Source organism: Leucopleurus acutus (genome assembly GCF_964270905.1).
Source record: "Leucopleurus acutus genome assembly, chromosome: 8".
NCBI lineage: Eukaryota > Metazoa > Chordata > Mammalia > Artiodactyla > Delphinidae > Leucopleurus > Leucopleurus acutus.
Window position 1 is genome coordinate 54,774,843 of NC_139151.1, and position 12,905 is coordinate 54,787,747.

At 36.6% G+C, this 12,905-nt stretch overlaps 1 protein-coding gene across 4 annotated transcripts in view; it reads left to right on the forward strand.

Moving 5' to 3' along the window:
- RSF1 (remodeling and spacing factor 1) overlaps nt 1-12,905 on the forward strand; it is a 166,001-nt gene that overhangs the window by 139,744 nt on the left and 13,352 nt on the right. For all 4 annotated transcript variants that reach the window (XM_082845553.1, XM_082845554.1, XM_082845555.1 and 1 more), the window contains 3 exons: nt 4,705-4,759; nt 5,943-6,052; nt 12,194-12,261. In XM_082845553.1, the coding sequence (XP_082701679.1) occupies nt 4,705-4,759; nt 5,943-6,052; nt 12,194-12,261 (233 nt within the window). The remainder of the gene's footprint in view (nt 1-4,704; nt 4,760-5,942; nt 6,053-12,193; nt 12,262-12,905) is intronic.

Below are 12,905 nucleotides of genomic sequence, written 5' to 3' on the forward strand. Positions count from 1 at the left end.
GATATGTGTGTTAATGTTTTACTTGGGAATTTGACCTCAGAATTGTCTTCCTGTATAGACTAATGTGTCTGTCTAAAGCAGGGTTTGGCACACTCTGACCTGTGGGCCAAATATGGCCCGGCTAAGAATGTTTTTTTCTTTTTTAAATGATTAGAAAAAAACCAAAAATCATATGTCATGGCACATGAAAATTGTATATTCTGATTTCATTGTCCATAAATAAAGTTTTATTGGAACATAGCCATGCTCATTTGTTTATATGTTGCCTGTGACTACTTTTGCACTACAGCAGTGGAGTTGAGTAGTTGCAACAGCAACCTTATTACCCAAACCTAATTTATTATCTGTCCTTTTACAGGAAAAGTTTGCCAATCCCTGATCTAAAATGTATATCAGAACCTACTCTGAATAAGTATTGACCCAAGTATTGTGGAGTATATGTAGCTAAGTATGTAGGGAGTAAGAAAACTGTAAGAACTGGTCTACAGTTTAGTTACCCATGTCATCTCTTTGGGTGGGCAGAATTAACACTGGTGAAATAAAGAGCATTTAAATGCTGAACTGTGTCCTACTGACTGTAAGCAATGCCTCCCTTTTCAATATGCCACTGCAGTGTGGTCTAAAGCAGTTGAAGAAGGCTTCTTGGAGGAGGTAAGATTGGAGTTGAGCTTAATCTTTAAAGGGGGCTCAAAATCAAGACAGTAAGTTTGTATATATTTATATTTATATGTACCTTTGTTGATTAGTCTATTGCTAAACATTCATTCATTCCTACTGTGTTCCAAACTGAAGAGAAAAGATGAGTAAGACAAAGCTCTTGCTTACCTGGAGCTCACCTTCTACCAGAGGATGCAGATGTATGAACCAGTGACTCAATAAAGTAGACAAATCGAGGTATATTTAGAGCAATACTAGAACATTGTGGAGGAGCACTTTAGTTCTCCTAGGAGTTGGGGTTATCAGGGAAGTCCTTGGAAGATAACTAGGGGTTATATAGGTGGGCATGCAGAGAAAGGATATTTCAGGCAAAGAGCACAGTACAAGCAGAGAGAGTGTAAAAGAATGGTGGGGGATGAAGCTATAAAGGAAACTGAGGCCAAATTGTGAACAGCTTTGCATAACTGGCTAGGAAATTTGAATTATTCTCTAGAGGCATGGGGGAGCCATCAAAGGAGGGATGTGCATAATCAGACTTTTATTTCAGAAAAAATGCCCTGGTAACAGTAAGAAGAAGGAATTAGAGTTGAGGCTGTTGGAATAAAGTCTGTGAGAGCCAGTGAGGCCTGAAGTAGAGCAGTCATCATGATAATACAGTGGAGAGGTTGAAGAGAATTTTCAGAGGATTAATCAGTAGGACTTGATGCCCATCTGAGAAAAATCTAAGCAGTGTCTCCTGATTGCTCCTTCATTTGCTGCTACTTTAACTCTTACCTCCTGTCACATAGTATTCCCCTCAAAACTTTAGTTTGCGTTGAGACAGTCTGCTCATTCCATAGTCCACACACTTTGTGCCAAGTTGAACCTTAAAAATGAGTTCAACTTCTAGATCCTTTTTCCTCTTTACTGCTCACCTTGAGCTCTCTCTGGCTCATGATGTATGCTGCTTAGTTTAAAGGCAAAGTTTATCTCTGAAGTTCACTAGGAGATAAAAGTAGTACTTTTTTTTTAATTGGTTGTCTAAATACCTTTATATTTAGGAACTAACAGTCCTGTATACAGTTATTAGGACTATTTTGATGTACGAACTGCTCCTGTCATAATTTTTGACACTGGAAAAGATCTATCTAAGGATGCTTCAAATTAAATCATAATTAAAAATTAGACTCGGTCTTCCTGCAATCTGCCTGCCCTTCTGAGAAATGAGTTCATGTTCTGAAGCTGATCTGACTTAGCAGTGTAGATAGCTAATAGGCTCACCCTTTAAGGACTTGGAAGAAAGTAGATTCTCTCTAAAAGCCAAGAATGTAAACCACTAAGAGTTTGTCTCATACTCACATCATATCCGTTTATTCTTTGGAGGCCTGTGATGCTTGTACATTTTCTATGTGGAAAGATTGGTGAACGTATATTTTACTCTTGCCTCACACACTTTAGAATATGCTGCTGCAGTTAAGAAATACTTTCAGTTTTAGAAATTTATGTTAAAATGTGCCACATTTGTTTATATTATTGGTCTCCCATTTACTAGTTCATCTACTTTCTCTTCTATCCTTGGTAATCCTCTTTACTTAAATGTCATCCTTTAAGAGGACATCTGTTATTGTGCCTTTACATCACACTAAATCCTATGCGAGACCATTCTAACAAGGCAAGTTAACTGTTACTGTTGTCTGTGAATTCCCCCAAAAATCTGGTTAACAAAGCTTTCATTATTTATAACTCCTAATATATGTATATATTAGGAGCTCTAAATAGCAAAATATGTATGTTTCTAAAGTAAATAATATATTAACTGTAAATACAGGTGACTTCATCTCTTTTTAAAAGTGAGCATTTTTATTCATCCTGTTTCAAATCTGTGAAATAATTTCTCTAGCATTCATCCTAACAACTTAGAGCCTTGCTTACTGTCTATGTCATAGTGCTAGAGCATCTTTCCCCTTGTTTGTTCTTTTAGTCAACATTTAATGAACATTTATTGAGCACCTGCTTTATGCTGGGCAGTGTAATCAACATGAGGTGTATGATATGTGGCTCTACGGTATGGTGGAAAAGAAGGATGTGTCAGTGAGTAATTAGTAACTAGCCAGCAACTGTCTGTAGAGCTGGAGCTGTGATGCTCTGTGAAATCTCATGTTTCAGAAGTCCATTCAGCTGATATGTAAATGTCCCTTCCTGGACTTGGTGCCAGAAATTATTGCGAATTCAAATAGCTATGTACTTCCAAAGTACTATTACTAGTGCTTTGCTAGCAGAGAGTTGGATTTAATCAGGGTTGGAATTTTCCAGGTAATATAACAGAGGGAAGGAGAGAAAGAGACAAGGAATTTGAGAGTGTATGCAAAGGAGTATTTGTAATGATGGACCATGGAGTCTAAGCCAGGTAAGGGGGAAAGTAAGGACACAAAGGGAGTGCCGGACAGTGAAAAAAGGGTAGGGTCAATGGATAGAGGTCCCACTGGAGTCAGGGAATGGTTGAAATCAGTGTAACAGAGGGAGTGAGCTGGAAAGTGAGTCAGTAGAAGTCAGAGAACAGGTTCCTTGAAATTGAAATTTTAGAAAGGGTGTGGTTATTGGTAATAATAAGGTCTGGGCCCAATATGATCATTGAGCTAGGTGGTGAGATAGAATGGAAGATGTGACTTTCCATAAGATTACTGAGCAAGAGAATGCCTTGATGAGAAATCATACCTACCTTCAAGATCTTACTCAGATATTACCACCTATTTAAAGCCTTCCCGAGTTTCTCAGCTCTTCAGAGAAAATCCATTCCTTTTTCTCATTTCCATTATACCTGTTCGTAATGGACTACAGTTAGCTGTTAAATAATTGTGAGGGCAAGAACTATGTCTCATTTACCTTTCGATTTCCAAGCCTGACACAAGTCAAGACCTAACATGGAACATGACTAAGTGTTTTTTCCATTGAGTTGAGAAGAGAAATAATGGTCAAGTGAAAATAGAGCTTTTGAGGAAACTGATACCACAATAAACTTGGTTAATGTAAAGAGGGACATGTCAAACATATTTAATAACAGAGAGCTGAAGTTTTGAATTATCCACGTAGCCTTTCCTATTAATTTCAGCTAGTACTGTTCTTCCTTTCCTAGTTTTTAGTTCATTAACTGTACTAATTTTTTTAAATGTTTTGATTAAAATAACTTTATTTTCTTACATGCCAGTTTTATTTAATAGCTTCATAACCCATCTCTTAAAAAGACTATAAAATTCTTGTTAGCCCAGGGTTTATGGGGCAGTAAAGGCTGTGTTCTAAAGGACCCACACAACTGGATCATTAATGTCCTATATGGGACATCACAAATAAAGGGAGGACGAGTGGTTACTATTTCTGTTTAGTTGAACATACACTGGCATGTATGTAAAAGCTCAGCTGTTCTTGGTGTATTTGAATTAACTTTGGGAGAACCAGAGAAAGCTTCTGTTCTGTATAGCAATTCGTTGTGTAAAATTTGTTGAATTAAAATCAACAAAGATTTCTTTGAAATGAAACTCTATGTCATTAGTGTCCATAAATCCACATTTTCTGGAGAAGTCTTAACTGGCTCTGAAGATATCTTTGTTGTAAGCATCCTAGAGTGCAGAGACATATGGCTGTATTGCTGGTTTTCTTCTCTGCAAACAAGAAGTGGATGGTCTTAGAATCATTCACATACGATATTACTGAGAACTTCCAGCATAACAAAGATCCAGTTTGTCCAGAGTTGGTGTTCCATCTAATCACTTCATCAGTGAGTCACAAGCATGACTCTCTTCATCAGATTTCCTTGTCTGTTTCACTTACAGGTTTTATTTTACCTGGCATAAGTCACTTCTAAAGCTAAGTTTTCATACCTTTAGGAAGTGTTGTGCCTGCCACAGATACCAATATTATAAGTTTCATGGATAATAACTAACATGTCTGTGACCTAGCTTCTGCTGTTACCATGAATCATAATTTTAGTATTATCTGTGTTAGTAATGTTTTCATAACAATTTTATTTTTAGCAAATCTCACTTTGTGTGCTTTTTTGTTTTTTACTTAAAGGAAAGAACGCTTGGTGTATGTGGGTATCAGTATTGAAAACATCATTCCTCCACAAGTAAGTTTCTGGCTTATAGCATTTTTAAAGAGGAGACTGCCAAAATTGTTCTAAAATTTAACTCACTTTATGTAATATGAGTGGTTTTAAATATATAGTATACCTATTTTATTAAAAATGAAAATTTAGCACCTTAAAGAAATCACCCAGGGCTTCCCTGGTGGCGCAGTGGTTGAGAGTCTGCCTGCCGATGCAGGGGACACGGGTTCGTGCCCCGGTCCGGGAAGATCCCACATGCCGCGGGGCGGCTGGGCCCGTGAGCCATGGCCGCTGAGCCTGCGTGTCCGGAGCCTGTGCTCTGCAACGGGAGAGGCCACAACCACAGAGAGGCCTGCATACCACAAAAGAAAAAAAAAAAGAAATCACCCATTTCCCTCATGATTAAAATTATGTGTATGCAGATAGCCCCAAAATGTAATATCACATCCAAACCAAGTTTAAAGCTCACCCCACGGAGTTTATGTTCTATTTTTTTTTTTTGTACCCTAAATTGGGTAATACGTTTTTAGCTTCTTTATGTGCTATTTATGTGAAGTGACTAAAAAATAGTTCAGGGAGATTTGGTTTTTAATTCCCTGCTTTGGGGGTTATCAGAAACTTCAATTTGTGTTCTTACAGTTCAGTTTCTTTGAAGGGATACCATTGTTTTGCAGTTATTAATCTAATTTATAATTGAGAAAGCTATCTCATGAGTGAAAGTATATGTAACATGATATTTATTTGAAATGAAGAAATTTTCTTAGTTTCATATGCAGTTTCATTCAGGCTTAATTAAATCACACACTGAAATAACCTGTCTTGGTTAGTTATTTTTCTGGAGCACCTTGCCCCTTTCTTCTTCTAAACCCATTATTTCATTTATTCAGCATATCTTTTGATTTATGTGTGTTAAGTTTCATTATCGGTGGATAGACTTCATCATGATTGTTTTAAAAGAGGTAATTATAAACTCACAAAAGCATAAGTTTAATACAGAAGTGTTTTCATCCTTTGATCACCAATATTCTTTTTAATCTCTGTACTTAGTGTTGCCATGTTTATTCAGTTTTATGGGAATCATTTCACTTTTTTTAAACCTTTCACATGTGCTGCCTAGATAGACATTAGAAAGCTATTAATTCCAAGGAACTTTGTTCTGTTGTGATTAATAACCTATATACTTATTATCATATTTTTAAACCAGGAGCCAGATTTTTCTGAAGATCATGAAGAAAAGAAAAAAGATTCCAAAAAATCCAAAGCAAACTTGCTTGAAAGGAGGTCAACAAGAACACGGAAATGTATAAGTTACAGGTATGAAATCTGTGAGAATGAAGGAGTGGAAAATGTTTTTGAAACAACCTGACCCCAAAGTATATGCTTTTCCCATTACAATGACAGTGATGATTAGAAATTGTATATATATTTCTTACTTGCCGTCTTTAGAATCATAGAATTTTAGAGCAGCCAACATCATCTTTTCCAAATGTAATTTGCTCGTGTTATCCTCTTCTGTTTAACATACTTTGTCCAATTTCTGTAGCTCTGGGGATAAGAACCGATGCCTTTAACAAGGCCCACAGGCACTGCATAGCCTGCCCTGCACTTAGCCTTTCAGCTCCACCTCATCCACATTTTCCCTTACTCTCTCAGGTTAGCCACACTGTCTTCTTTCGGTCCCTTTGTGTAGACTGTTTACTTGAATTTCCCTCCTGTTTTTTACCTTGTTAACAATCCTCTCTTAATCAAACCCCTCTATTATATGCCCTCATAGCAACCAGTCTTTTTTCTTGAAAGTACTTCTATATTTGTAACAATCGTGATTTTAATTTTTTGATTAATATTGCTCTCCCGCACTATACTGTTAACATGAAGGTAAGTACCATGTCCGTGTTATGCATCCCTCTGTTCTTTACAGCTAGCATGGTGCTCCATCAGTACCTATTGAGAGACTCAATAAATATAGTCTGGTTTACCATCTGCCACCAGAAATATCAGAGAGAGATTTTTCCATAGTCACTCTGTTAGTAGCTAAACCTAGACTAAAACCTTATCTTCTAATTGTTTGTTCGTCTAGTGTTCTTTCCACGAAACCACCCTGTCTCACTCAAATAATAAATAAATGATATTTTAATTATTTTAGACCATTGTTAGACAACACCAAAACAGTCTTTTAACTTGAATAACTGGAGATGGAAAACAGAGTTGATTTTATAGAACTTTAAGCTTGTTTCCTGTTTATAAACTTTTGTCAGTGATCATGAAAGAGTTCCCCTTGTGTAGTTTCTGTTGTTATTGTTAAAACTTTATTTTGGGTTGGCCGAAAAGTTTGTTTGGGTTTTTCCATAAACTGTTATAAATAAAATAAAATGCAGTAGGATCAGTAAGAGTAAAATCCTTAATATTTAGGGGAATGGTGTCCATCTTATTCCTTAAAAAAAAAAAACTTTTTAAAAGTACCGTTTTTAATAAAATCATTAAAACTAGTGAAGTCAAAACCTACTAATGGAAAGTGCAAGTGTTAAAGTCAATTCTACTAAAACACAACAAATGCATTCCTAAAAATTACCATTGTGTGAAAAATTGCACAAAAACTATAGGGCTTATGGGAAATATGGAGTTAGGGTCACACACTCAAAAACTTCATTAGTGACACATTAAAAAAAAAAAGATAACAATGGGAGTACCATTTGACACATCTTAAGTGGTTAAGAGATAACAAGTACTACAATAAATATGACATTTTATGTTGAAAAAAGACCTGAAGCTTGTCTGTGGAAGTGATTGTGAGGAGAGTTGCAGTTTGTAAATTATTGTGTAGTGGTAGAAGGAGAGTTACTTGAAATCAGCCAGAAACTTGTAATACCAGATGCAGATGGCTCTAGCTTATAACACACATGATGAGCTTGGGTAGCTGGTAAATATTTGTGAGATGTGTGCACGTGTTTGTTTTGTGTATTCCTACACAGCTGGTGCAGTTTTCTACATTTACCTAGTGTTTCTCACAAGGAAAATTATATATAAGCAAGTATGAAATACATGTTATGCTTGAATTATTTCCTAATATATCAGTTATGTTGGAACAAATTTACATTATCAGAACAAGCATCATAGGGGAACTGTATTGTCTTTCAATCCTGATGTAATTGTGGTTTTCAGTGGGAGAAGAAATTTGTTTTATTAGCATTTCATCTTGGGTATATACCCAGAAGTGGGATTGCTGGATCATATGGTTGTTCTGTTTTTGTTTTTTTTGAGGAACCGCCATGCTGTTTTCCATGGCAGCTGCACCATTTTCCATTCCCACCAGCAGTGTACAGGGTTTCTGGGTTCTCCACGTCCTTGCCAACACTTGTCTGCTTTTGTTTTTTTCATGGCGGCCATCCTAGCAGATGTGAGGTGATGTCTCATGATTTTGATTCGCATTTCCTTGATGGTTGGTGATGTTGAGCATCTTTTCATGTGCTTGTTGGGCATTTGTATGTCTCTTCTCAGTTTTTCTTTTTTCCTTCTGCTTCTTAGTAATTTTTTCTTTTTCTTTTTTTTTTTTTTTTGCGGTACGCGGGCCTCTCACTGCTGTGGCCTCTCCCATTGCGGAGCACAGGCTCCCAACGCTCAGGCTCAGCAGTGAGCCCATGGCTTACGGGCCCAGCCGCTCCGCGGCATGTGGGATCTTCCCGGACCAGGGCACGAACCCGTGTCCCCTGCATCGGCAGGTGGACTCTCAACCACTGTGCCACCAGGGAAGCCTCTAATATATATTTTTTTAATTTTATTTGTCATATTCAAGCGCTAATAAATACACCTAGAATTTACTTTGTACATGGGCTGCAATGGGACTGTTGTGAGGATAAAATCTAAAGCACTTAATATATCAACACAGAAAAGAAACCCTCCCCCCCAAAAAAAATTTCATCACTACTATCATTTAATAATTGTTTATCGGATTCTTATAGCTCCTAACAGAGGATGATGTCAAAGTTGACTGGAAGGAGCATTGAATTGGGGGCCAGAAGACTTCAGATTATAGCCCTCACCACGCCACTAATTAGCCATGTATCTTTGAGTGGTTGGTCCATTTCCCTGGGTCTTGGTTGACATACCTATGATGGTGAACTAACCCAGATGATCCCTTCATCTTAAAATTATATAACAGTAATATAAACTATGTTTTTTATCATAATATGTATTGTGTGATTCATTTATTTATACCCTGCCTAGTTCCCAAAAGGAGGTAAGGAAGATACATATTCTTATGTAAGGAGCAACTTTTTAAGTATAACACCAAACACAGAAAAAATAGTGAAAAGGAAATTTGATTATATAAAATTAAGAAAGACTCAGACAAAAAGCACTTACAAAAGAAAATGTTTGCTTGCAAAGAAATTTTGTAAAGGAGTTAAAATTCAAAAGGAATGGCTTATGAGTTTTTAAAATAACAGTGAGTATATAGTTTTTTTCATAGTGGAAATAGTTTTTCCACATGGTGTCTGCAAAGACTGTTGCATACTTCAGACATTAACATTTCTGAAGTCAAGGATAAAAAGCCATTTTTCTTAGGAAATCAGTTCCTTAAGAAAAATTAAGTTTCCATGTATTTTGAAGACTAGAACTAGACAGCATGATTTGTGTTTGTTTATTTGAGAGGGATGCTGACTGGGGATGGGATGGGCACATATTTGTAATGATAGCAGGACAAAGTGTCAGTTTTCCTGTCTCAAAACTTGAAAAAATAAGCAAAGGTTAAAGGGGAAATATACTTTGGGGACTTCCCTGGTGGTCCAGTGGTTTAGACTCAGCACTTCCACTGCAGGGAGCATTGGTTTGATCCCTGGTTGGGGAACTAAGATCCCGCATGCCACGGCATGGCCCAAAAAAAGGGGGGGGGGGGCGAGGAATACACTTTGGATAGAAATAACTGCAACATATGACAAAGATGTTAAAATCTTTAATACATAAAAAGCTCTTACAGATCTGTAAGGAAAGATGAATATACTGGCTAATAAAATGGGGAAAGGACACAAACCAGTACTTGCGAATGAAAAAGTAAAAATGACCAGTAAACATGAAAATAATATTGGCTTTACTGGGTATTCAAATTAAAATTAAGGAACAAAATAATTTTGTTTTTCCGTATTAGCAAAAAAATCTTAATGGTAAAATTCACTTCATGGTTGTATTTTAAATTGCTACAACCCTTGAAGAACAATTTGTATGCCTTTAAGCCAACAATTTTATTTGTAGCAAGAATACCAGGAACAAACCTATAATCCAACAAAATCTCATAGTGGAACCAAGGGGCATCTCACCAAACAAAAGAAAAGATAGAGTTATGAAAAGATACTGAGGAATGGTAGAGTTTAGATGAAATTTAAATGAAGAGTAAGGCTCAAAGCAAAGCAGGACTGTGAAAGGGTCAGTATCATATATGTACGGCATGGTAGACACAGGGTCCTGTTTACTTGAAAACAATGAAGATAGAGTGTGGAGTGTTGTGTCCAACCCCTTATCCAAACTCTGAATCTGGAATGTAAATCAAGGCTGCTTATTTGTGTTAATAGTGACTTAGATCCTCTAGGCAGGGGTGGGTGTTTCATTCTTACTGCTATAATTTCCTTCGTCCAAGGGTTCTGATGGTCTCTGAATTTAGAAAACAGAGTGTCTCAGTAAGAAAGTAGTAGTGGCTCAAAGAAATAGATTGTTATGGCACTTTACAGCTGCATCTTATCCTTTGGAGAAATCCTGTTTTCCATTAACTTTATATCTGGCTGTATCTGAATCTGTTATTCTAGCCTGATGAATAGATACACCGATTTTTACTTTCTCAGAATTTATCTTAAGGAAAAGCTAAGCTATATCTATAAGGATGTTTTTCATAGCATTGTTTATAATCATGAAAAAATTGGAAGTAAACTGTTGCATGTAAAAATATGTAGAAGAGTTCTTAACCTGAAACTTGTGAATCCTCTGAAATTATATGTAAAATGTTATGCTTGTGTAGGTATATATTTTCCTAGAGAGGAAATCTATAGCTGTAATGAGTTTCTCAACTCAAAAGGCAAAATATTTGGCTATTAGTCATTGGTTTTTTTTTAAGGATTTTTGATTTTATTCTTTTTTTCTTTTTGGCTGCGTTGGGTCTTCGTTTCAGTGTGTGGGCTTCTCACTGTGGTGGCTTCTCTTGTTGCGAAGCATGGGCTCTAGGCTTGCGGGCTTCAGTAGTTGTGGCGCACGGGCTCAGTAGTTGTGGCTCGCGGGCTCTAGAGCACAGGCTCAGTAGTTGTGGCACACGGGCTTAGTTGCTTTGCAGCACATGGGATCTTCCTGGACCAGGGATCAAACCTGTGTCCCCTGCGTTGGCAGGCGGATTCTTAACCACTGCGCCACCAGGGAAGTCCTGGCTATTGGTCTTAACTCTGTTGTTAATCACTGTGTAACTTTAATCCAATGCTGTCCAATTTACCGTGGTTATGGAAATGTTCTGTTACTTTGCTGTCCAGTGTGGCAATCCGTAGCCATATGTCACTGAGCACTTGAGCACTTGAAATATGGCTAGTGAGGAACAGCATTTTTTAGTTTAATTATTTTAAATATGAATAGCCACATGTGGCTAGTAATTACCATATTTAGCATGATCTTCAAGTCACTTTATCTTTTGGTCACCTCAGTTCTAAAGTGAAAGGAGTTTTGTATGTGAATAACTCTTAGGAATCATCTAGTCTTGGTTTTTTGCTTTAAATTGGAGGAAATAGCCCTTGTGAGATAAAGTATGTTTACCTAGTTTTAAAATTCTGACCATCTGTATATGAATTTCAGTAATAATAATAATAATATAATCTTTAATAACAACAGTAGTATACTTCTCACACTTAGTATTATTTCTGGAATACGAATTTTGTTCAGTTTACCTTGTCATATGATTTGTATAATCGGGTTGGCCTGTGGGCCAATCCAGCTCACTGCCAGTTTGTGTATAGCACGTGACCTAGGAGTGGTTTTTACATTTATAAATGGTTGAAAAAAGAAACAGAAGGATAAAATTATTTGAAAATTACATGAAATTCAAATCACAGTGTCTATAAATAAAGTTATATTGGAACACAGCTACTTTTCGTTCACTTATATTGTCTGTGGCTGATTTTGCACTACAATGGCAGAGTTGAGTAGTTACGATAGAGATTGTATAGTCTACAAAGCCCATTACAAAAATATTTGTTGCTGCCTGGTATAGGTGATCTTTGAAAATGAAAAACAACTTAGAATTAGATACTGATTTACAAAACTCTGTTTTACCAAAGTAATTGAGGTTAACAGGACTGAGATGGTCTAATCCAAGTCCCACAGCCCCAAAGTAGCAGAGAGCAGTTTCACATTCAGCCCTTTTTCACTTCAGAGGCAATTTTCCTAACCCGTATGCCAGGACAGGCTGTAATGTGATTGTTGTATGTATTTTAGATTTGATGAGTTTGACGAAGCAATTGATGAAGCTATAGAAGATGATATTAAAGAGGCTGATGGAGGAGGTATGTGTTTATCATTCTCTCTTTTTCATCTAACTCGGCCAATATGTTAACTAAAATGCCCTGATTAGAAGCAGTGAGCAAGCATATTTTCTTATTCTCCTCAGTATGTATCACGATCACTACTGATGTTAACTGTCTGAGACTGAAAATAATCTCTGGACACGGTGTCAATGTATAGACTCAGAGCTTCTAATTATGTTAAAAGTAGTAGTATTTTGTAATCTGATATGAAACATAAATGTTCCTCCCTAGGTTAAATGTTCTTCCCTAGATTAAAAAATTTTCTTCTGCTTCCAAACAGAAAAGTTTGCTGTTGTCTTTCCATTTTTAGATCACTGCTGCTGCAAAGTCACAAAAATTATGGATAATCAGAATCTAAATGATTGCTTTAAATTAAAAATCAGTTTATTAATTTCATAGTCTTTAATGGGTGACATTAAAATAGAAGAATTTGAAGATAATTTAATTGAAGAGCTATGTAGGAAATCACCAGTGCTCCAGTGTTATTATGAAAGCTCTAGAAAGGATTAATAATAAGTAGGCTGTTTGTAGTAAAACTGAAGAAGTCACTAGCTTTTCCAGACATGTGTGCCTTATGTATATCTTTGCTGCTAAATTCTCACTTTCTCTGCCCTGCAAACACA